Below are 23,872 nucleotides of genomic sequence, written 5' to 3'. Positions count from 1 at the left end.
AGAGAGAGAGAGAGAGAGAGAGAAAGAGACAGTAATGGTACTAATTCAATGTTTCCCATTTTGCTCTAATTTTTAATGATCAGTTCAAAATGGTTGAAATGGCTCTAAGCACTATGGGACTTAACATGAGAGGTCATCAGTCCCCTAGACCTAGAAGTACTTAAACCCAACTATCCTAAGGACATCAGACACATCCATGCCCGAGGCAGGATTCGAACCTGCGACCGTAGCAGCAGCGCGGTTCCGGACTGAAGAGCCTAGAGCCGCTCGGCCACTACGGCCGGCGAAGAACGAGTAACAGATAGCATCAGCTTGCGTATGGAAAGGCAGAAGACACATGTAGGCAGTGACAAGTTATGTGGCTTTAAAGGTTAAATTGTCGAAGGTATTAAATATATAAATAATGGAACATAATAATAATAAAGTGCTGCTTACTTTGTGGCAATGTGTGTTACTCATCACGTTGACATCAGTCGTCCCATTCGTTGCAGGTGGGTCCAGAATGGAGCCATCGAGTAATTCTGATGCTCGCTGTATCTAAAAAAGTGTTATGTCATCAGTCACAACATCGCTCCTCGTCGTCATTTACACATTTATACTCTGCGAATTGGGTCTTCTTAGGCGTGTTAAGCCAGATCGTAAGAAAGCAAATACGAACGTAAAAGCATCTGCTGACAGTTCCCAACTGTTTGCTTGTATCCGTGAACGTTTGTATACACTCTAGGCAATAGAAGAGAACACGATAAAATACGCATATATATACACTTTCACTGACTCCCACACAGATTTGACTCAATTGTTACAGCTCTGGTATAAAACTCTGGTATTCACGTAGGATTATTCCGCATGCTGGGTGTGTTGTTCTACGTCAAGCAAACTAAAGGTAATAGGAAAATAAAAATGTATTATTGGATGTCTCACTTTTTATGCAAGTGTGCAGCACTTGTCACTAAACTGCAGCTCCCTTCTTCCTTCGCACTAATCCAAAGTCTTGCAACTACGTCACTTGACACTTTAGCTTCTCGTTACAACTAATGAGAAAATTTGAAAGTGGAACACTAATTTCTGATGAGTGACATAACCTGAAGAACAGATAGAATTTACACACTGCAACTGGAGAAATTTATGCCAGCTTCTGTGCCTCAAATAGTTCCTGATGCCTGCAGTGACATGTGCAAAGCACAGATTTCATTAAGGTACGCGTAAGGAAGATAATGTCAGTAAAGTACAGTAACTGAAATGTGAAATGCACACCCATATTTTGAGGTATTTGGTTACGACATCAAAAGCGTATAAAACCGGTGACACACCCATTATGTAACTACAGCTGATTTGAACATAGGCCACGAGACTGATAAGCTTCTTCACAAATTTTTAATTTTGAATTACTCAGCACTACACATTTTTGTTTTTGTAGACTTGCAGGAAAATTTATTGTGCTGTTCCTCTTTAATAAAAAAGAAAAATACGAAAGCTTGTGGTTCTTCAGACTGTTCTCTCCTAACAGGATGCATCTAATGAATTTATAATCTTTGCTATGTCTCTGGTTGGGCTTTTTAGTGTTCCGACTGTTTTCTATTGAGCGTGTTTCCCTTATACAGTAGTGTTACATTATCGTCTGACCACTCCACAGCTCACACGAGAAAACTTCAACAATAAAAGTAGTTTGTGTGCAAAACAGCACGCAAACGCAAGTGCAGGTCAAACAGTGGTATGAAACTTCCGTGGCAGATTAAAACTGTGTGCTGGACCGAGAGTTGAATGTGGGTGCTCTCCCTTTCTGAGGCGGGTTCTCTTTTCACTGAGCTACCCAAGCACGACCCCTGATCCATCCTCACAGCTTTACTTCCACCAGTGCCTCATCTCCTACCTTCCAAACTCAACAGCTCTGCTGTGAAACTTGCATGACTAGCTCTCCTAGAAGAAACGATATTGCACAGACATGGCTTAGCTACAGTGTGGAGGAAGTTGTCAGAATGAATTTTCACTCTGCAGTGGATTACGCTATATTCAACCCGCCAGGACAGCCGAGAGCGCTGACGCTCTGCTTCCTAGGCTCGGGTAGGCCCGCCGGCCCCGGATCGAATCCGACCAGCGGCTTAACAACGAGGACCAGTGTGCTGGCCGGCTTGAATGTGGTCTAGGCGGTTTTCCACATCCCGCTAGGTGAATACCGGGCTGGTCCCCACGTTCCGCCTCAGTTACACGGTTCGCAGACATCTCAACACGTTGGCACTATTCCACGGATTACACTAGACGCAGACGGTTGTGCTACGCTAATTCCTCCCCCGGGGGGGGGGGGGGGGGGGGGCGGAAGGAAGGGCATATGGCAACCTCTTGAAATTAACATGCCACATCTGCTTCACCAACAGAGCCCGCCAGTCGGGTTTAATGCTTGGAAAGAGAGACAGTGGAGTACGCCGTGTTACACTATACCCTACCTATCGTACATCTGATTAACACTGTAGTTCACTAAAATTATACAGAAGAAAGAAGCAACAGAAAAACTTTATCCATAGAAGTGTTTGCTAATTTACTGCATATCGCATCCCCAGACTCGGCGTTTTTGGAGTCGCATTCAGTGTGGTGCACTGGGAAGTCATGTCACAACACGACTGCAAGCATAGTATTTACTCAAACACAGAAGCTGCAGTCTTATCAGGTGCATTATAAATTCTAAAAATAGCAGTGGCTATACCTATTTTGCCTGTAGCGAAAAGTCGGACGACATATGAGCTGCGACCATTTTTGTAAACAAGCGAAGTGGCCTTCCATTTATCTCTACACAGAATTAATCCAGATTCTTTCTGTGTATCAAGTGCAGATTGTTAACCTCCATTTGACAAGCCTGTACAAAATCTGCCAAACTTCAGAACGGGATTCGACTCTTCCAGCGACGTGATGACATTAAGAATCTGCAGAGGCCTTACTAGCAAACGACACACAGCACCTCAGTGTCACTGTCCGTGTGATTCCTGTACTGCATATCTGAATGCTGGCTTCTTAGGCATTGCTGTCCTGCGATTATACCTTTACACAGCACCCTGTCTCCCTCCAGTAGCCAACGCACATCACCTGTCTCCTAACTGCAGATGTGTGAGTACTGCCACCATACAAACTTCGCGTATGTTGTACGAAAACACATAACAATGCAAGCTGGCTGATACAGACACTAATGCCGAGAAACCACGAGGAAAGAGAATACATATATGCCTTTCTCCATACCAACTCCCAAATATATATAAAGAATTCGAACTCAGGATTGCAAACATAAACGAACGCAGTCGGAGAGCCTTAGTGCAGACGCATTCCCAGCTGCTGATTCTCAAACACATCGCTGTGGCAGAACCGACTGGTCAGATGTGTACAGTGATCGTTTCCTGCGAAATACATTAGTAGTTTCTCCGTGAACTCGTCGGGAGTCTACGGAACTGGTGAATAAACCCTCCACTTGTTTACTCAATGCCGATATTCAGCTTGCGTAATTAAACGATTTACAAGTAGGATCTGAAGAGAGTATTGAGGTGAAGCAAAGTCAGAGCACAGTTTTCAGATTACACTACGAATCGAGTGGATATTCTTTAAAAAAAAAAGAAATACACTGTGGACTATGCATCTGAATGCAGTTTGTTTATTGGCTGATGAATCCATATCAGGTGAGTGAAGCGAGTTAGTCAGCCGGAGTGGCCGAGCGGTTCTAGGCGCTACAGTCTGGAACCGCGCAACCGCTACGGTCGCAGGTTCGAATCATGCCTCGGGCATGGATGTGTTAGTTAGGTTTAAGTAGTTTTACGTTCTAGGGGACTGATGACCTCAGAAGTTACGTCCCATAGTGCTCAGAGCCATTTGAACCATTTTTTAAGTAAGTTATTTTTCCCCTTAGCTGACCAGAAGACATGGCATTACTTCTTAATTGCTAAATATGAGTAGGAATTTGATGTATAACCTAAATTCCTTCCCCTCTTCTCTCTGTCCATCTCCTACTCCCTCTCTCTTTGTCCATCTGCCACTCCCCCCCCCCCCCCTCTGTGCATGACCTCCTCTCCAAGTCCTCCTCCACCCCCTGTCTATTCCCACTTCTCTGTCCTCTTACCCCTCTCTCTGAGCTCAAGCCTTGTTTATTGTTATTGAGAACAAAACCTCGATTGGGAACTGAAGCCACTTAAAATGAACATGTACGCTAGTTGAGACCATTGGTATACAGTGTGTTAGAGACACCTGTTCACATGCTGGATCTGTGAAGACAGTAGCTGTAATGACAGTCTTTGTCATGGTTTTAATTTGTGAGTGGTTAGAATTACAAAGTTAAGGATTCTGTAGTGTTTTCCTAATAATAAGCCGATAAGCCATAAATACTAGTTTCTTGTTTCTGTAAAAACGATGGCGAAGAAGAAAACAAAACTGTACAATACTGTGTACACAATTTGTCTTTGAAATTATACATAAAGAGAAAGAATATATAAGGGAGAAACAATTTGTCTAATGGGTTACACGCCCCCCTATTGTAGTTCAAACTGTGGGAAAGATACCGAAACAACACATTTTCACAGTACAGCACACGATTTTCTTTCACACAGTCGGTTTTAACAGAAAACCTACATGTTGCCATTTAGAAAAATATGTAACCTAAACCTGACAAAATGTTTGTTAGGGGTTAGTATAGAAATTCGAAATAAATCGCTCAAGCACTTTTCGAGGGTTTTGGTAACAAAGTATCCCCTTTTAATGTTCATTAGAGCATTGTGCATAAATTTCAAGTAATTCACTCAGGAACTTTTCCAGGTATTTGGTAAATATATTTATGTATCATATATGTTAAAATTGGTTGTTTGTTAGAGTATCATGTAAATATTTGATGTAATACATTGAAGATTTTTGGCAACAACACGTCCCCTTTATAGATTAAAAGTATATTTGTATGTTATATACATTAAAAGTATACAGCCTATGTCCATTCAATAGTTCATGGAAGTATTGTGTAAAACTTTGAACTATATCAATTGAGAACATTTCGAGATGCTTGGTAACCTCCTTTCCCCTGTAAATGTTAGAGAAACATTTATATGTTATAATTGTGAATGAAGTACATAGTATATATCCAACTAAATGCTGATGAGAGTATCAGGTGCAAATGTGAAGTGTATCAGACAAGAGCTTTTAGAGACTTTTAATAAAAACTATTCCTCTTTACATGTTATGTATGTCCAGTATCTGTCTGACCATTCATTAGAGTATCATGTGATTAACAATGACTTGTCCTTGTATAGTAATACAGATTAAAACTTGCGCCAACCCCCTCTTAAAATTTCTTTGATGTGTGGTCCTTAAGATGTATTGTGTTCAAATTTTAAAAAAGGGAATAGCAAATTTTTATGCAACACAAGGAGAATTTAGATAAAAGTCTTTAATCACAAGATTTGTTGAGTGCTAAATAGTTGTACCGTGTCTGCTTCTGCCCACTGTTACCCCTTATGTCCCTCCTCGCACCGGCCAGCAGCAGTGCCTTTGCTGCATATGCACACCCCCATCTGGCAGTCACATGGAGTGGAGTCTCCCCCGCGTCGTCCTGGACATCTACACACGCTGATGCCGCCAGTAGCATCCGTACAATGTGCTGCTCGCCACCTCTACATGCAGCCCAGTGCAGAGGCGTCATCCCATCCGAGTCCCTCACGTTGACATCTGCTCCGGCATCAATCAGGCACTTGACAGTTTCTTCGTGGACATTCATCACTGCTTCATGCAGGGCAGTGTCGCCACTGGCGTCTGTCGCGTTGACTGGCGACCCCGCATCCAGGAGTGCCCGCACTTGGCCGGTCTGACCCTGAGACGCGGCAATGATCAGCCTCCCAGCCAGCATCTGCTTCTGCTCCTCAGTCAGGATCCTGTAAATCACATTATGATTTACATCAGTTTTAGTATAGCAGCAGTGACATGAACATGACCTCCACAACGTATTTAAAACACACACACACACACACACTCACACACACACACACACACACACACTCACACAGAGAGAGGGGGTTCGGAGATCCAAAATGTTACTCTGTGAAAACCTTGTTTGAAATCAGTCATATAGGTAGTCAAGTAATGGCTTGAGTGTCAGAGCTGACAACGAAATGAATGCACTTATCAGCAGGTCGAACTCGTTCAGTCTCTACTAATTCAGTTGTAGGGAGATGAGAAGCCAAGATAATGTGACAGTAGTGTACTGATATTGAGGATGCAAACTGCATTGGCACAAAGACGTCAAAGACACCTTATTTAATGATACATAAACAGAAAAAATAATGAATAAATTCTAGTGCCCGATTTCACGCTCTGCTTTGACCTCAGAGTGAGCAGTCAGGACGACGTGGGGTTGGTTGCCCATAAAGCATCCCATAAATTTTGAATCTCGCAATGTAGTTAGTACAGATAGATTCCCTTCGTATTTGCTGTGTATTTGAGATAGGAGTTTTCTAGACACCAAAGCGTTTGCATATGGTACCTGTAATAAATTGTTGTCTCAGCTGTGATAAGCAGGATGGGCGGGCATCACGTCACGACACGGTGACGTCAGCCCGTATTCACACTGCGCGTCACGTCATGTCACGTCAGTTCCATCTCAGAGCACAGTATCGCAATTGAGGAACTAACAACGACAAGGGTTATTAATGGCCAAAACAAATTTCATAGCCTGTGCTCTACATCAGTTTTGTTTGATGAAGTGCTGAGCAGTGAAACATTTCAGATCGTCGACCTGTCTGTGCTACGAGAAAGTGGGAATCTGTTCTGTTATGGTAAAAACTAAATAATTTTTCGTTTTCAGATGTCTGACATTGCTCGTGTAAGAACATCCGAAAGAAAAAACAATGAAGTCGACATGCATCATTTGGAATTTGCCACAAAAACAAAGCATAATAATAACAATAAAGATTACGAAGATACAAAATCACAGTATCCGCTGTTATAAAACGAGTGAGTGCGGTAAAAATAGGTTAATTTACAATGTTAGCAGACGACGATGCCATCAAAACTTTCTTCCCGAGAAACCTAGACTAGCCATGACGTGACATGACAGTCTGTTGACAACTTGTGTTAATTCCGCCGTTTGTAGTGCATTGTGGAATGTTTTGACGTGACGTGATGTACTTGACGGCCAACGTGAACTGACCTTAAGCAAACAGCGTCGTCCCGAGATCGTGTCACGGTTTCAGCTCAATGTTGACAACAGGCGCAGCACGCACTGCTCACTCCACAGATTTTTCTTCTCTCTGGCATTGACCGACGTCATGTCTGAGTCACAGACGCTACTTAGAGGTGACATCTGAAGGCAACGAGGCCTATTCCTAAAAAAACGAATGTACCACAGAAAAAAAGATAATGCACACAAATACTATAAAATTGCATTGTAGCTCATGCAATTAATTACATAGCCACCAGTTACATCGCAAAGGAATTGAGATAACAAGAAAGCAGGTAACAACAGAAAAAAAGCATACATGCATCAAATAAATTATCACAGTTTACGCGAGCAAGTGAAAGAACCATATGCCGCCTTAATAAAATCCACTAGAATACCACTGGCAGTAAACTCGTAATATTGTGGAATAGCGGTAATACTTAATAACAGGGACTGAATCTAAGGGGATATCGCGAAAAAGTGGGAGTTCTTGGCGGGTACAAACTAAAATCTAACGCAACAACCGCGAAATGAGATAAATAGTAGCGTGCAGGAGACGTATCGATACAGACTTCAGTCAGAAAAATACAAGGGAATTTTAAAATGCTTTCAAAGAAGTAATAACAGCGAACAAGCAGGTGGGCCTTCACTTCAGATATTCAACAGCCAAACTGATTATCAACAACAAACACAACTCTGTATTATAAGCAAAATACTTCAAAATCTTGTAAACTGCGAGGAACCAACACAACCACTAATTTCCAGACAGCCTCGAAAGGAAAACCCACCTTCAGAGCCACTATACCGCATTAGACTGAACAATACGGCCGGCCGAGGTGGCCGAGCGGTTCTCGGTGCTTCAGTCTGCAACCGCGCCACCGCTCCGGTCGCAGGTTCGAATCCTGCCTCGGGCGTGGATATGTGTGATGCCCTTAGGTTAGTTAGGCTTAAGTAGTTCTAAGTTCTAGGGGACTGATGACCTTAGAAGTTAAGTCCCATAGTGCTCAGAGCCATTTGAACCATTTGAACAATACGCTGGGCAGCCAAAACACAACAGGGTGCCAGAAGAAGACGGGATATTGACTGAGATGTGAAAACTAGGAGGGAGTGGGCAGCTGAAACCTTTTACGAGGTCACGAGATACTGCTGGGAGGAAGGAGGAATACCGGACGACTGGAAGCAAGCCACAATCCATCCGCCACGTAAGAAGGGAGACAGGACGGGCACACACACTTACCCAGCTCCATACTGAGGCCTCTGCTGAGTAAGACAGAAGACCAAGCAGAGGACACAACTGGCGAGTACCAAGCGGGATTGAGGGAAAGTAGTTTTTGCACGGGCCAAATTCTTAACTTGAAAACAGTCCCCACGATCACAAAAATGCAGAACCTGAACACAGTCGTTACATCCGCTGATTTAAAAAAAGCCAACGATTCTGTAGACAGACACTGGAACAAGCAGGTGTTGACAGAACCATTCAAACAGGCACTTACAGACACAACTTTTAAAGTTAAATTCCTAGGTGAACTTTCTGAATGCTTCACAATTACAACAGGAGTCCGGCAGGGCTGTGGGCTCTCGCCGATTGCCTGCAGTGTGATCTCAGACAAGGTCATGAGAGAGAGGTCAAGAACTACAAGAGAAAAACATCGAAGGAATCCATGTAGAACAAGAAAGACCAAGATCTGACGTGGCATATGTTGTTTCTGCTGACGAAATTGCAATGATTTCTAATGAGAAAATAGATGCAAAGGCAATGATAGAAACACTGTACAAAATTGTAGCTAAAACCGGACTACATGTATCAAAGGCTGAAATGCAATATATTGAACGTATACACAATAGAGAAAAATATTTACGAACACACATCAAAAAAGTTGATAAGTTTGAGTACCTGGGAGAAGGATACAATGAAATGGGTTAGATAAAACCACAAATAAAGATAGATCGAGGAAAATGGAATTAGGAAACAAACGCACCCAAAACCGATATAATAAAACATCAGTATCATTCCAGGCAAAAATTAAACACTACTTTACAGTACTTAAACCGGATGCACTGTGGGGATTTGAGTGCCTAACACTGAGAACAAGAGGTGGACAAGAAGAGCTGCAAAAGCAGAAAAGCTTCAGGGCCTCAAAAGAACAAAACTAACAACCTGACGAAGAGGAGAAATGAAGAGCTGTGCAGAACCACAGAAAAAAATCACAGACGCAATAAGGAAGAGAGATTAAAGTTTTACACTCATATTTACAGAATGAGTGACAACAGGCTAAAGAATACCATTTTTAATTTCATTTCCAAACTAAAAAACACCACGAGATGGCGGGAAGAGACAAGAAATGATTTGAGGAAACGAAATGTCACAGAATACACCAGATAGGACAGGGAAAATTTCAGGCTACTGATCAATACTGGAATATTTCTCATCCGTCAACAAACCTCACAGCCTACGAGATAACCAATGCATAAAGAAGTTCTGCGAAGCAGAAAAATAATGCCCCATTGTCTTAGGTTCTAAGCAGTCTATAAATTGCCAAATTCGGTAATAAAAAAATAGGAAACTTAAGGACGAGATAAGCAGGAAATAAAGAAAAATTCACACACAATTCCTAAAAGAAAAAGTACTACAAAGGCAACGAAAAATCAACGGAAAAGTGACAAATGTTGGAATTGGTGACTAGAATTGAGCTATACATTTCAATTCTGGATATCGAGTCCTAGGTTCATTATTTTCTGCAGTAGGTTCGTGCAGTTCCTTATTACAGGATTACTATTGTTGGTGTTGCCTTCTGTACTACTGCGGCAAATAAGAAATCTTGGAATCGAAAAATAAACTTGACCTAAATAGCTCAAGTACAGAGACGAAAACAAAAAACAATATTAAAAGTAGCAACAATACACAATGAAATGTCAGCAAAATTTACGAACCGTTGATTGGAGGACTATAATTGAACTATATAGCTGTCGTCTTACGTTCCTCCATAACCTCGCCTCATAACTCGTTCCATTTTCAGAAAAATACAGCAAAATATTCGTGATAATCAAGATTATACACATGCTTGATTGCTAGAAGTTCCATTCGCACAATTTTAAGTTGTCCTCTTAGATTGCTGCGGATCCTCGCGTCCCGAAATCATGCCTTATTGAGAAAAACATAGCCAAATACTTTACGAGAACCAATGTTACAAATGCGATTGCTGCTCGCTCGATTCACTAGCAGACAATTAAGCTCCGCCATTAGGTTACTGGCTAACCACATTCGCGAAAATCGTGACATATTTACCATAAACAGCATGGTTTGCGTCGTTACAAAGACGACAACAGATAACACTTAATGACAGGACAGTTCCATCTTTCGCATTGGAAACCCATGACGTCACACACGACGTCACTTTTGAAAGCTCACGCGTGGAACAGGACACTAGAATTGAACCAAAACGGTACTTACTGCCTGAAATTCATCTATAATGCTGCAGAAATGTTTGTAAAAATAAATTATCTCTTACGATTGATCCATGGAGGACGTGTGTTTCAAGAAACAGCGACGATGTACATATGTACATACCTTGTCGAGCGTTATCCAAATGAGCGAATGAAGAAACCACTTGGCGTGGCAGCTTTGTAGGAGCGTTTATAATTTGCAGACTCCCGATCTTCATGTAATTGAAAGATACATACAATTACTGTTTCTGCTACACAAACTGCCTTACACAGTTTAGAATCAACAATCATCTCGACTAGTTTGCAAAAGTATATTACTCTAATCACAAGTTCTGTGTCGCAGATTTCCACATTTATTAAACATACAAGAATCGACAATTAATGTTATGCATCAGCATCGGTGCGCGTGCTTTGGCAGAAACCAGACGCTGGTTGGTGTCTCACCAGATGTCTTACTGCTGCCGCTGCTCCGTGCTGTTGCCGCGTTTCTCTGTTTTTTAAGGATTATCTGGGAATGGGGACAGGAACAGTCGTCTTGCTCGCCTTTCCACTCCGCTCAAACCGTTGCTAGGCTACGGCATGGGCCAAGAGGAGAGGCATGTATTGTTGACAACTGCGACACGTCACGATTTGTCTTGTTTACTATAAAAGAGTAAAGGTCATTTTCGAAGGGGCCTTACTCCAAATTTTGATAAAATGAGTTACGAAAGGCAACATATCATATAGACATAGGTACATATTTTTACGTGAAATGGGCTTTGCGACTCAGTCAGAGTGACGTCATTTACAAAAGGGCTTACTCCTGGACTAGCGCCCTTTCAATGGTGAGCATATTCGCATGCCATCTACCGAGTACTTAATGTACTATATCTTACGGTTCGCCTTTCGTAGCTTAATAGTTGTTATTTCTGAACATGTGTTGTGAAATGTAAAACGAATTCATGTATTGAGTTGGAACATAGTGAAAATACAAAGAACAGAAAAAAAGAGAGACCTAATGTAGGAAATTATCAACATAATGTTATAAAAATAGCAATAGTGAACTGTCATGAATGTACTATCCGTTTGAACCATGTTTCTTTGTGCATTTTGAACATAGTACTTTATGGTCACGTGTTGTTGCTTCCAAGCACGTAGAAGAATTGCACAATGATACATTCGAAGCTTTATTTCCAGGAGGGTCTGTTGTTTTTAATTTTCATAATATTTGCACTGGACAATTGGCTGTTAACAGGAAAAAACATAGACATTCAACATTTGCTTGATCGATGATAATGATCGATGAATCCATTTTATAAACTTTGATTAGAGTTATACAACTGTGAAACTGAATGGGTAAAGACAAGAAACAATTTAAAACGCTACTAAAACGTAACTTGACTATGGATATGAGTTACTTATTCAAGAAAAGGACGTTACTCCAAGATTTTGGACTCATTATGGATTGCAAATCTTAATAACTGCAATAGTGGCAAACTATCCATTTCGTCCTGTTCTTTAAACAGCGGAGAGCCCGTCCTGTTACATTCAACATACTCACTGGCAGAATGTTTTCGTTCGCTCCTGAAAACTTACGATTTTGTAGTAATGCCTTTTCATGGATAAAAACACTGAAATCGCTCAGTCAAGGCGAATCCTTCACTACGTTCAAGTTATGGAAGTCGGTTATGCATTTCTGGTTTGTTGCACACGTCTAGGCTGAGGAGCAAGTCTGTACGGTGATGGAACGAGTCTCTACATCAAACTAAGTCTGAAACCTTAAGAACAGATAAAATTCCCACGAATAGTACCCAGATGTCAAACCGCTAATTAGTTAACAGTACAACACATGAACTTGCTTAATTTTTATACAAGGAGTCACGTCAGTGTACAAGGAGTGAGTCATGAAAATTCTTCAGATTAGACTTGAAAGTGCGTGAATTCCTGCTGAGATTTGTTTATTCTTGCGGTAGTTTACTGAAAATGGAGAATACTGCACGCCCGAGTCAAGGAGATGCGGTCGAAATGCAGGGTGGATTTCTGTCTTGTATCAGCTGAGTCAAAGCTGCTCATCCTCGGGGAAAAACCACGCGTTGTTAACAACAGACGAAGTGGAAATATACATTTAGAGGGCCGCGTCGGAGCTCCCACACTCTCGAACAGGGGTCAAATGGTTCAAATGGCTCTGAGCACTATGGGACTTAACTGCTGAGGTCATCAGTCCCCTAGAACTTAGAACTACTTAAACCTAACTAACCTAAGGACATCACACACATCCATGCCCGAGGCAGGATTCGAACCTGCGACCGAAGCGGTCGCGCGGTTCCAGACTGTAGCGCCTAGAACCGCTCGGCCACCCGGCCGGTGAACAGGGGTCGACCACAGTTTCGTGAACTTACGCCACATTTTGCGCGAACTGCCGTTTTCTGAGCCAAGAAGAGCCTTTGAGAATGGAAAAAAACTACACCAGAATATAACGTTGTTAGTCATAAGCTGATCAGAGTAAGCAATGTAGATTAATTCTCGTGTTGGGCTATCACTTATTTCAGATACTCTTCCAGTGATAAATACACCAGTGTTAAGTTTTAGAACAAGATACTGAACGTGCGCTGTCTATGTCAGTTTGCCACCTATGAATCTGGATTGTTCGGACTGAGTTGGTTGGTTGGTTGTTTTGGGGAAGGAGACCAGACAGCGTGGTCATCGGTCTCATCGGATTAGGGAAGGAAGTCGGCCGTGCCCTTTCAGAGGAACCATCCCGGCATTTGCCTGGAATGATTTAGGGAAATCACGGAAAACCTAAATCAGGATGGCCGGATGCGGGATTGAACCGTCGTCCTCCCGAATGCGAGTCCAGTGTCTAACCACTGCGCCAGTTCGCTCGGTCGGACTGAGTAATGATATGCATATTACATCTGATCAATATGTCAGTGTTAGTTCAGTTGTTCTCCAGAAACCGTAAAATTTGAGTCTTATTTTGATTTAGCATCAGTTTCTTCTCTACAGCCAATGAACTTACGCCATCAACTGCCCTCTTTGGTTCAGTGCTTATGTTGCACTCAGTATCCTTCACCACCAAAAAATCACTCAGAAAGCAGGGGTATCTTAGAATTTGTTGTAATATCCAGACCTACATTAATACTCCGCAAGCCACCTGATGGTGTGTGGCGGAGGGGATTTCTGGTACCACTAACTGATGTCCCCTTCGCCGTTCCACTCGTGAATGGCGCCTGGAAAGAGTGATTGTCATTAAGCCTCTGTGTTGGCTCTAGTTTCCAGAATTTTCCCGTCGTGCTCATTTCGCGATATGTATGTGGAAATACGTAATATGTTGACCGACTCTTCCTGGTAAATCCTCTTTCGAAATTTCGGCAGTAAACCACCCGTGATGCATAACGCCTCCCTTGTGCCCACTGCCACTGGAGCCTGTTGCGCATCTCTGTAACGCTCTCTCGCCGACTTAGCTGTCCCGTGGCGAAACGCGCCGCTCTTCGTTGGATCTTCTGTCAGCCCTACCTGATAAGGGTCCAAGGTGCAAGAGTCGGTCGAACAAGAGTGGGTTCCTTATCTGCGTTCACTCTTTGCCGCTACTGTCGTTGCTCGTGACGAATACATACAAGTCCTTTTCGGACCTGTTTTCTTACGGACGGCTTAAAAGGTCACTTGTCCACTATTGTCACTGTGTTAGATAATTAATCCACTTACCGCTATTATTCCCTAATGACTCACGCACATTATGAACCCCCGCCCTCCCCCCAATTCGAATCAATTCCGAAACGAAGAAAGCCACATACGCAAAAACAAAAACCGCAATATCCGTCTAGGAATCGAACACAGAGTCATCGCTCATGAACCAGGTGTCTTGGTCACCCGCTTAGCGCCGCTTTCGCTGGAGCATGTTTACCTTCATGCGTGTAAAAACGGCAGTCGTAAAAGTTTCTTTCCTTGATTTTTCGAAAAATACACGTTTTAGGACAGCATATATAATGATCAAAAATGCTCAGTTTACAATTATCTGCCGATCCAGTTCACTTTGAGTCGGTTAGTGTCATGTACTTTAATAGCGATTTTCTCAAAATATTGGAGGCAATGAGCCAAAATATTTTACAGTCCTTACTTTCTGTACGTACACAAGGGACCTGTCAAAAATGAACCGGTTGGCTGTGCCTGACGTTCTTCCCTTGTATCTGATTGTCGTTGTTTTCTGTTCAGCGATCAGTTACCTCTGTACCTACCACTTCGATGTTCGCGCGATGATTGAAAGGTGGGCTCGTGTTCTGATCTTCCGCAGTGAAATCATTTGGGAAGACCGAATTCAGTATTTTGGCCTTCTCTCTGTTTTCTCCCTTTTCGGTGCCAGTTTGGTCTCTGAGTGACTGAATAACTGATTTCGAACCGATTAGTGATTGTACGGAGGACCAAAACTTATAAGCACTTTTATTCAAGTCGGTTGATAAAATTTTACTGTCAAGGTCATTAAACGCCTAATTGCCCTGCTGATGCTCATTTTCGCTTCATTCAGTTTTTGTTTGTCAGGAAGATTTTGACTTCTCTTGAGTACTTCATGAAAGTCTCTTTGCTTACGTAGCAATTTCCTAATGCGTCTATTAAACGACGGTGGGTCTTTCCCATCCCTTAACACCTTGCTCAGAACATACTTGTCTAAGCCATATTGAAGGACGGTTTTGATTTTTTTCCATTTGTGCTCCACATCTTCGTTCACAGAACTAATGTTTGATTACACACACATTCTACAGTGTGTATCTTCTCATTCTTGCTAAGACCTTTCTTGACTTTCCTTGAGATATCCGTAGTCATAGTTGCTGTCATAGCATTATTATCACTGACACCTTCCGCTCCGTTATCTGATCGAAGAATTTTGTGACTAGGAGGTTTAAGACGTTAGCTTCACGATTTAGTTGCCTAATTACCTGCTCGAAATAATGTTCGGGTAAGACATTCAAAATAATATCAACAAATGCCTGTCTCTGGTACAGTTTTAATTACCACAAGTGGGCCAGTGTATTGTAGTATGCGTTACTGTACTGCGTTTAAAGTTAAAGCGACTGGTTAAGAAAGTTAACAACACTGACTTTGCTGTGGTCATAGAAAACTAGATCCCAACGTTTGTGATTTTTTTCAAGAAACAGAAATGGAGTCATAGTGTATTCGTTATTGGTATTCTGTGATTATGTTTGTTAAGTATTTTCAATATTTTATGTACAGAATACTGTCTTTCCATTTTGGTACTGTCGATTAAATTCTATAATAGAGTAACTGAAGCGGAAGTGTGTCCTTCCTGACTGCTGTACCACACAGCACTCACTGCAAGTTTTAAAAGTGCTCAACACTGTATCTCGATCACTGTCCAAGTTCGACGTGAGTAAACAGTTTACATTGTTTCTACTTCTTTCTTCACTTATTAAAAGTTTTTACATTTTGGTGGCATTTTCTTGCTTTACATACTGCACAAGCGTAAGAAAATTCATCTTCAGTCTCTCTTCACAAATACTGCATTGTAAGTACTGTAGGTGTACCGTATTTCTGCCGCTCTTTCAAGAGTCAGCTCTATGAGAGCTAAAATTTACAGACGTGAAATTTTTATCAAAACCAAAGAAAAAATCGATTTGTGCGACAATCGGCTATAATTACCGTAAACCCTCGTTCCCTTCTACACCGTTATAACCGGTTTCCACTGGATTAGCCGGCCTTTGTGGCAGAGCGGTTATAGGCGCTTCAGTCTGGAACCGCGCGGCCGCTACGGTGGCAGGATCGAATCCTGCCTCGGCCATGGATGTGTGTGATGTCCTTAGGTTTAAGTAGTTTTAAGTTCTAGGGAACTGATGACCTCAGATGTTAAGTCCCATAGTGCTCAGAGCCATTTTTCTACTGGATAATGTTGATAGGAGTCTACTGGGGCACATTTGTGTGTGGCACCCGTATATGATAATAACATTAACGTAAACTAAAATGAAACTAGTATATTGTAAACGATGTATGTCTCTGACTGCCTTATAATGCGGATCGCTGACTGCGCGACCGCAGAGCCAAAGTTACTGCTTCTGGTCTGAGGTTGTAGTGTGGGAGTAAGGGAGCGCTTGGCGCGCAGTAGTGTATGAGGGAAGGAGGATGGAGTAGGCAGTGTTTGTGGTGTGTGTGCTCTGTGAAGCCACCAAGTGTAAGATTAACGTAGGAATTACGAGAACATGTAAGCACAAGTCTTTTCTCAAGCAAGATAAAGCTGTTAAATATTTATGATGACTCTCGTTTTGCCAGCGCGTTTGTGTAGATGAGTTGACTGATAGTTTGTAATTGTTGAGTAGCCCCACGATGTGGTTAAACTGATTTGATGAAAGGGCTAGTTAGATATTTCTCCTTTCTAATGGTTCGAAGATTTGTTAGCACAGGTGTATGTAATCAGATGATTTGTATTTATGCCTTTTTAGTGATGTTAGATGATATTTGCTGTATAAATCTCGTCGTTTGTGACTCAATTGGTAAATATGGTGTATTTTTCTGAGAAGTGTAATTTCACGCGTCAGATGTTTTGAAAAGCGAAAGTTAACTTGCAATATAATTTCACAAAAAAATCTGTGTTAGTAATCCACGACAGTCAGTGCCAGCAGCGTCCAAGTCATATGTTTTTCAAAGACGTTCGATTTTTCGTGAATGTTTTATCAGCCGAAAGAATTTCATGTACATTTCAAAGTATTGCGCCCGGCATTGCATACCACTGAGCCTGTAGCTAGCACATTTTTATTTTTTGCATAAGAGACAACAACGTATCGCATTCCATCGCTGCTGTTTTAGAAGTAAGGCAATTTTATTTGTTTGTTACGTGCACAGGCGCTCAGTTAAGTATCACACAGATTTTAAAACAACGTTACAAATCCCTGACGCAGCGTACAATGTAGTAACACACAAAGCAAGAGTTTTCCTCAGCTCAGGCATTCGCTGGAACAAGCGAGAGAACCATCTCGAAAAACAAATCTCCAGTAGTGTTTGCGTGAATCATGAACAGTTCTCATGCTTGAACTCAGTACTATAAAAGGCATTAATTATTATCGATATTCATGGTTTTTCTCTGTTTCTTACCCCATTCTTCCCGCTCTTCTACACATGTGTGGCTGAATTTTGCACACTACGCTTTGTCCAACGCTAAGCATTGCATTGGGAAGAACCGTTTCCGTCTCGCCATTTCGCTTAGTTTATTTTGTTACTGTGGGATGCATTCGTTTTGGTTTAGTTTTGGTGGTGGTGGCAGCTCCGACTGTCGGCCTCGTCAAAGGGGGCGGAGGAGGGCGCAGAGGTCCAGGGCGCCCTCTCGCCCTCGACTTGAGAAACTGCTGCAAAAAGGCCGAAGAACCGGCAGTGGTCAACGGCATGAGGATGCAGGAGGCAGTGGGAGCCGGTTGTGTTGGCACTTAGTAGGCGATGAAACACCTTGTCACTGCAAACATTTGTAAGGGGAAGTACGTATTTGTTGGAAAAACATAACTACGCTTGTATAAAACAAGCATTACAGTCACTGAAAATGACAGAAGCTTGAGTATGAAAGGGAATCTTATATATACGATATATACTAAGATGTCCGAAAGAACAGATACCATCTTAGTATATATATATATATATATATATATATATATATATATATAATTGAAATAAGAACACCGTGAATTCATTGTCCCAGGAAGTGGAAACTTTATTGACACATTCCTGGGGTCAGATACATCATATGATCACACTGACAGAACCACAGGCACATAGACACAGGCAACAGAGCATGCACAATGTCGGCACTAGTACAGTGTATATCCACCTTTCGCAGCAATGCAGGCTGCTATACTCCCATGGAGACGATCGTAGAGATGCTGGATGTAGTCCTGTGGAACGGCTTGCCATGCCATTTCCACCTGGCGCCTCAGTTGGACCAGCGTTCGTGCTGGACGTGCAGACCGCGTGAGACGACGCTTCATCCAGTCCCAAATATGCTCAATGGGGGACAGATCCGGAGATCTTGCTGGCCAGGGTAGTTGACTTACACCTTCTAGAGCACGTTGGGTGGCACGGGATACATGCGGACGTGCATTGTCCTGTTGGAACAGCAAGTTCCCTTGCCGGTCTAGGAATGGTAGAACGATGGGTTCGATGACGGTTTGGATGTACCGTGCACTATTCAGTGTCCCCTCGACGATCACCAGTGGTGTACGGCCAGTGTAGGAGATCGCTCCCCACACCATGATGCCGGGTGTTGGCCCTGTGTGCCTCGGTCGTATGCAGTCCTGATTGTGGCGCTCACCTGCACGGCGCCAAACACGCATACGACCATCATTGGCACCAAGGCAGAAGCGACTCTCATCGCTGAAGACGACACGTCTCCATTCGTCCCTCCATTCACGCCTGTCGCGACACCACTGGAGGCGGGCTGCACGATGTTGGGGCGTGAGCGGAAGACGGCCTAACGGTGTGCGGGACCGTAGCCCAGCTTCATGGAGACGGTTGCGAATGGTCCTCGCCGATACCCCAGGAGCAACAGTGTCCCTAATTTGCTGGGAAGTGGCGGTGCGGTCCCCTACGGCACTGCGTAGGATCCTACGGTCTTGGCGTGCATCCGTGCGTCGCTGCGGTCCGGTCCCAGGTCGACGGGCACGTGCACCTTCCGCCGACCACTGGCGACAACATCGATGTACTGTGGAGACCTCACGCCCCACGTGTTGAGCAATTCGGCGGTACGTCCACCCGGCCTCCCGCATGCCCACTATACGCCCTCGCTCAAAGTCCGTCAACTGCACATACGGTTCACGTCCACGCTGTCGCGGCATGCTACCAGTGTTAAAGACTGCGATGGAGCTCCGTATGCCACGGCAAACTGGCTGACACTGACGGCGGCGGTGCACAAATGCTGCGCAGCTAGCGCCATTCGACGGCCAACACCGCGGTTCCTGGTGTGTCCGCTGTGCCGTGCGTGTGATCATTGCTTGTACAGCCCTCTCGCAGTGTCCGGAGCAAGTATGGTGGGTCTGACACACCGGCGTCAATGTGTTCTTTTTTCCATTTCCAGGAGTGTAGTTAAGGCTCACCGGCCACTGGACCATCTTCTGCTTCCGTGCGGAGGCACAAACAGTGCCCGAACTCTTACGGGAATCGGCAACGCGCCCCGAGTAATGAGTATAATGGGTGGGGGCACTACGAATGTAGAGCGGGACACTACGGTGAGAACGTGGGTTTCGCGGGAGGCGTGCCACAGATAGATCCCTGCAGTCGCGCTATCCTCTGTTTTCAAAAATGGTCTCTGCAATGCAGCTGTCCTTGACGAAGAGAACTCATCAGTCTTTGTGTAAGATAAGAGGAGACATGAACAAACAGTGGAGAGTACGGATTCCTGACAGACGCCAGTGAAATCATGATGTGGTGGAGAGCAGATTGGAAGTAGGAGAATGTTCAAAGTCTCGTGCACGGCCATTGAAGTGTTCACAGTAGATTTGTTAAGCGATCAGGATTACGATCGTTGTGGAAAGAAGTGAGAGATGGGCGCTGCTGCAAACACATTTCACCAAAAAGTATCAGGCGTTTAGACATTGCGACAAAACTTCTCAGAGAGTGAACACACGGTCACACCACTGTGCACAGAGTCAGGGGGTGTCTTGTCTCCGGCCACTGTTTGCCGTAGCCCTCCCCACTAAGCGAGAGGCTGGCTGTGGCTATTAGCACATTTCCAGGATCGATATAGCAGAGTTTGCGTGATAAGACAGAACTTCTATTGGCAGGTCGGCTTGCAGAGACTGCCCTACGTACTACGTAGTAGCAGTCCTTCTGTTTGACGTTCACAGAAACAGACTGAGTACCAGACACGCTTCCCTACGTAAGTAAATTACTGGGAAATCGGAGGTTCGAATACTAGAGAACAATTTTATCATCGCAAATGTACCACAGATGTGTTTGTCCCATATTGGGCAATGACGTCAGGAGAGTATGTAGATATACAAATCTCGCCAATTTGTGGTACAGCTTTGCGATGTCGACTGTTGAAACACGAAGCATAGCACGTCTAATAAGAGGAAATATAAATGACAGCTTTGGTTCTCGTGGTCATGAAAAAAATTGCGGGGTTGTTTTGATATATAGCAAGAATGTGAAACCGACTACGGTAGAATTTCGAGATGTACGACGCTACAGGAATAATATCAGCATGTGGCCAACAGAGATCACGTGATCCGTTAGTCGAGGCGAACACAAAGCCATGAGGAGTATATGTTTTGCGTTTGTAGCCAGGTGAGTTAAACACGATCGGACAGGTATCTACCATTTACACGTTTTCAAAGTGTGTTAATATCTATACTAAAAGAAAGAGTCGTATTGAATGGGGAAAAAAATAATCTGTCCAGAAAAGCGTGATCTTTTTAGTGTACTTAATGTAATATTCTCGTGAGAAGCTAAAAGGCCCTGCTCACTTGATTCCAGGGCTAGCATATGTGGCAGTGCAGAACTGTTCGTAATGAATGAGACGCGAGTCTGGATGTTAGGACGTCACCATAGGGTATCATCAAGAGACGCCTGCCGTTGCCTTTAGTTAATGAAGTACTATCCAAAAATAAATAAATAAATAAAATAAAAATAAACTGCACAGATACTCACTAAACTCTTGATAGTACGAGAGAAAATAATAAAAACTTTTTCTTTTCGCGTCGGAATGGAAAATGCCATAATAAGGACAACGTATGAAGCAGTCAGCTCCTAGAAAACGAGTAAGGCCAGAATAATTATATGTAGGCGACAGAGTTGGAAACGATTACATACAAACGGCTGAGATGTTTTTAGAGTGTACCGAAGATAGCGCCAGACGAAAAGCAAGCCCTCGAAATTCCTTAACTTCCTACAACGACGGAGCTGCTCGGGTGCTGAATGTATTGTCTTAGGGTGGCCAATAATAGACCAAGCTCTGTCGGTTCCAGAACACTTGCAAACTATAATAACCAGTTTTCTAGGCTAGCAAATTCGTCTCAGATGCTGGTTTGACGGCGGTGAGTTTTCTGCACTGCTAATGGTGCATTTGCTTGCCGAGGGCTATAGCGTCCCCAGTGCCATATTACGAAAAGACCATATTTATAAAGAAGACATTCATAATTTGTAAGAGATTTTTTTTCTCATGTAGCCTTAAAATAATAATTTCTCTGTGTAGGTTTAGATTGCAAAGAAATAATTTATGACAGAATGATCTAAAGAGACGCCCAGTTACACTCTTTTGTTAATTTTTTAGTCGACCTTACTTCTTCGCTTGTCTTGAATGTGTCTAGAGGGACATCTTGCGTGTGCTGACAAATGTAAGCATATTTGTATGAGTTAAGCATATAATATACCGATTTAATATTATTGTGTACTTTTAATTTGTAAGAGGTGATCCCGATTTCATGTCCGCCTTCCTTGAATTAATCTGCATTCAAGTAAATTACAGCTCAACAATCGCAGCGGCCGATGCAGCCAACGACGCCATTACGTGGCGAATTTAACTTATGAAAAATTAGCGGAAGCGGAAAACTCGCCCGCTATTAGCATAATATTAATTTTTCTCCACAGCCGCACGAAGTTGCAGAAATACTTAGCTTTAAGATTCTTATTTTCAGTACCATAGCTGAGAGCCAGAGCCAGGACTCCGACTACAATACAATGGTCAACGGAGGTAAGAAAAATACTCTCGCGCGTGTGTGGGCCGCAATTTTAATTAATAACTAAAGATTTCTTGCTTTAAAGTGAACTGACTAGCCGAGTTTATTACATTGTTCAACTTAAATATCATTTTTATTAAGGCCCACCACGTAAGTCGGCAACAATCAAAAAATAATAATAATAATAATAATAATAACATATATATTAAATTACGACGGCCGACGGACGCGAGATTGGCGCCGCAACTTTGGGGCCCGATTAATATGATTCTATTGTAATGAATGTAATTATGTATGTGTCTAATTGTTGTAAAATATTAATGCTTGTATGAATTCTTTTACATGTACAACAACAAAACCACACCCTGAGGAGATCTGGAGAGGAAAAAGTGTAGAAAAGAAAAAGGATTGCGAGAAAGAAAAATAAGTAAGGTAAGGCCTATTGTGCAAGCATCCTGTGTAGCTCTGTGCGGAATATCGAACCCATGTGCACATGAGATACCTTCGGTGTTTTGTGTATTTATGTGTTTATTTTTGGAGGGATAATTATTCGTTTTGTGTATTTATGTGTTTATTTTTGGAGGGGATAATTAATCGTGTGTGTATCAGTGTTAAAGATTCGTCAGTGGCTTAAAGTGAATTTAGTATGGGTAAGATAGGACAACCTAAAGCATCCGTACCAGAAGAACAAAATTCTGTTAATATGGAAAGTGAGGATCATTTGCAATATGTAAACGAGTCCCAAGCCACCGCCTCGGATAACATAATTTCCGGAGCGGGGGGCGAGGATCTGTGGACGGTGAATGACGCTCCACAGCAGAATGGGAATAGAGTAACAACTCCACTGCCTGGGCAGGGGGGCCAATCGAGTGCTAGATTAAGCGGGGCACCAGTATGCTCACCGATTGCAGACCCTTTTGCTGAATTTCTGCGCAGGTTAGAAGAAAGAGATAGGGAAAGAGATCAGAAACTGGCTCAGATGCTACGTGAGCAAGAGCAGCGCAATGAAGCGAAACTAGACCGTATACAAAGCGAACTTGCCGAGATGCGGGACGCGTGCAAAGAAATACCCGATCTTGTGCAAAGCTTAGCCGGCGAAATGCAAAAATTACAGATATCGCAGGCTAGGCTTGAAGATAATGTCCAGACTTTAACCAACCGCGTAGATAATGTGGAGATAGATGCACGGAAAAGTATTGACGCATATTTGGAAGTGCAAGCTCAAAAAGTAGAAAAAGAATTAAATGAATGGCTAGAAGTAAAGGATCGCGAGATATCTGCAAAGATTGAAAGCGACGTAAAAACAGCTGTAGAACAAGCGACTGCGGCCGCGAGTGTAAATATTGACGCCAGCGCTGCCGCACTACATGCCGAATTAACACAGATTAAGTCCCGTGTGACTGCGGAGTTGCCAAATTGGCAACAGGAGGTCGCGCGGAGACTGTCTGCGTTGGAAAGCAATGTAAACAGTGGCGGACAGATCATGAATCCGACTCCGCGTACTGATTACTATAATAACGCTGACGGTAGCCAGGGTGCGAGTGGGCAACCGCAACCTAATGCGAATTATGAGCACGAACAACATGCGATACCGTGCAGCGTACATCACGAAGTGATG

The 23,872-nt window shown here is 43.0% G+C and overlaps 1 protein-coding gene across 1 annotated transcript; it reads right to left on the bottom strand.

Annotated features, from left to right (window-relative positions):
- Positions 1–5,404: 5,404 nt before the first annotated feature.
- On the bottom strand, positions 5,405–6,078 carry LOC126442790 (serine/threonine-protein phosphatase 6 regulatory ankyrin repeat subunit B-like). The gene is made up of 2 exons (XM_050090825.1): positions 6,014–6,078; positions 5,405–5,885 (listed from the first exon to the last, which is right to left on the bottom strand). Exons 1-2 carry the CDS (start codon positions 6,076–6,078, stop codon positions 5,405–5,407), a joined length of 546 nt encoding a protein of 181 aa, XP_049946782.1.
- Between the last annotated feature and the right edge of the window lie 17,794 nt (positions 6,079–23,872).

This window comes from Schistocerca serialis, unplaced genomic scaffold (genome assembly GCF_023864345.2).
Source record: "Schistocerca serialis cubense isolate TAMUIC-IGC-003099 unplaced genomic scaffold, iqSchSeri2.2 HiC_scaffold_1407, whole genome shotgun sequence".
NCBI lineage: Eukaryota > Metazoa > Arthropoda > Insecta > Orthoptera > Acrididae > Schistocerca > Schistocerca serialis.
Note: the sequence above shows the minus strand (reverse complement) of the source record. Positions and strands in the feature narration are given on the sequence as shown.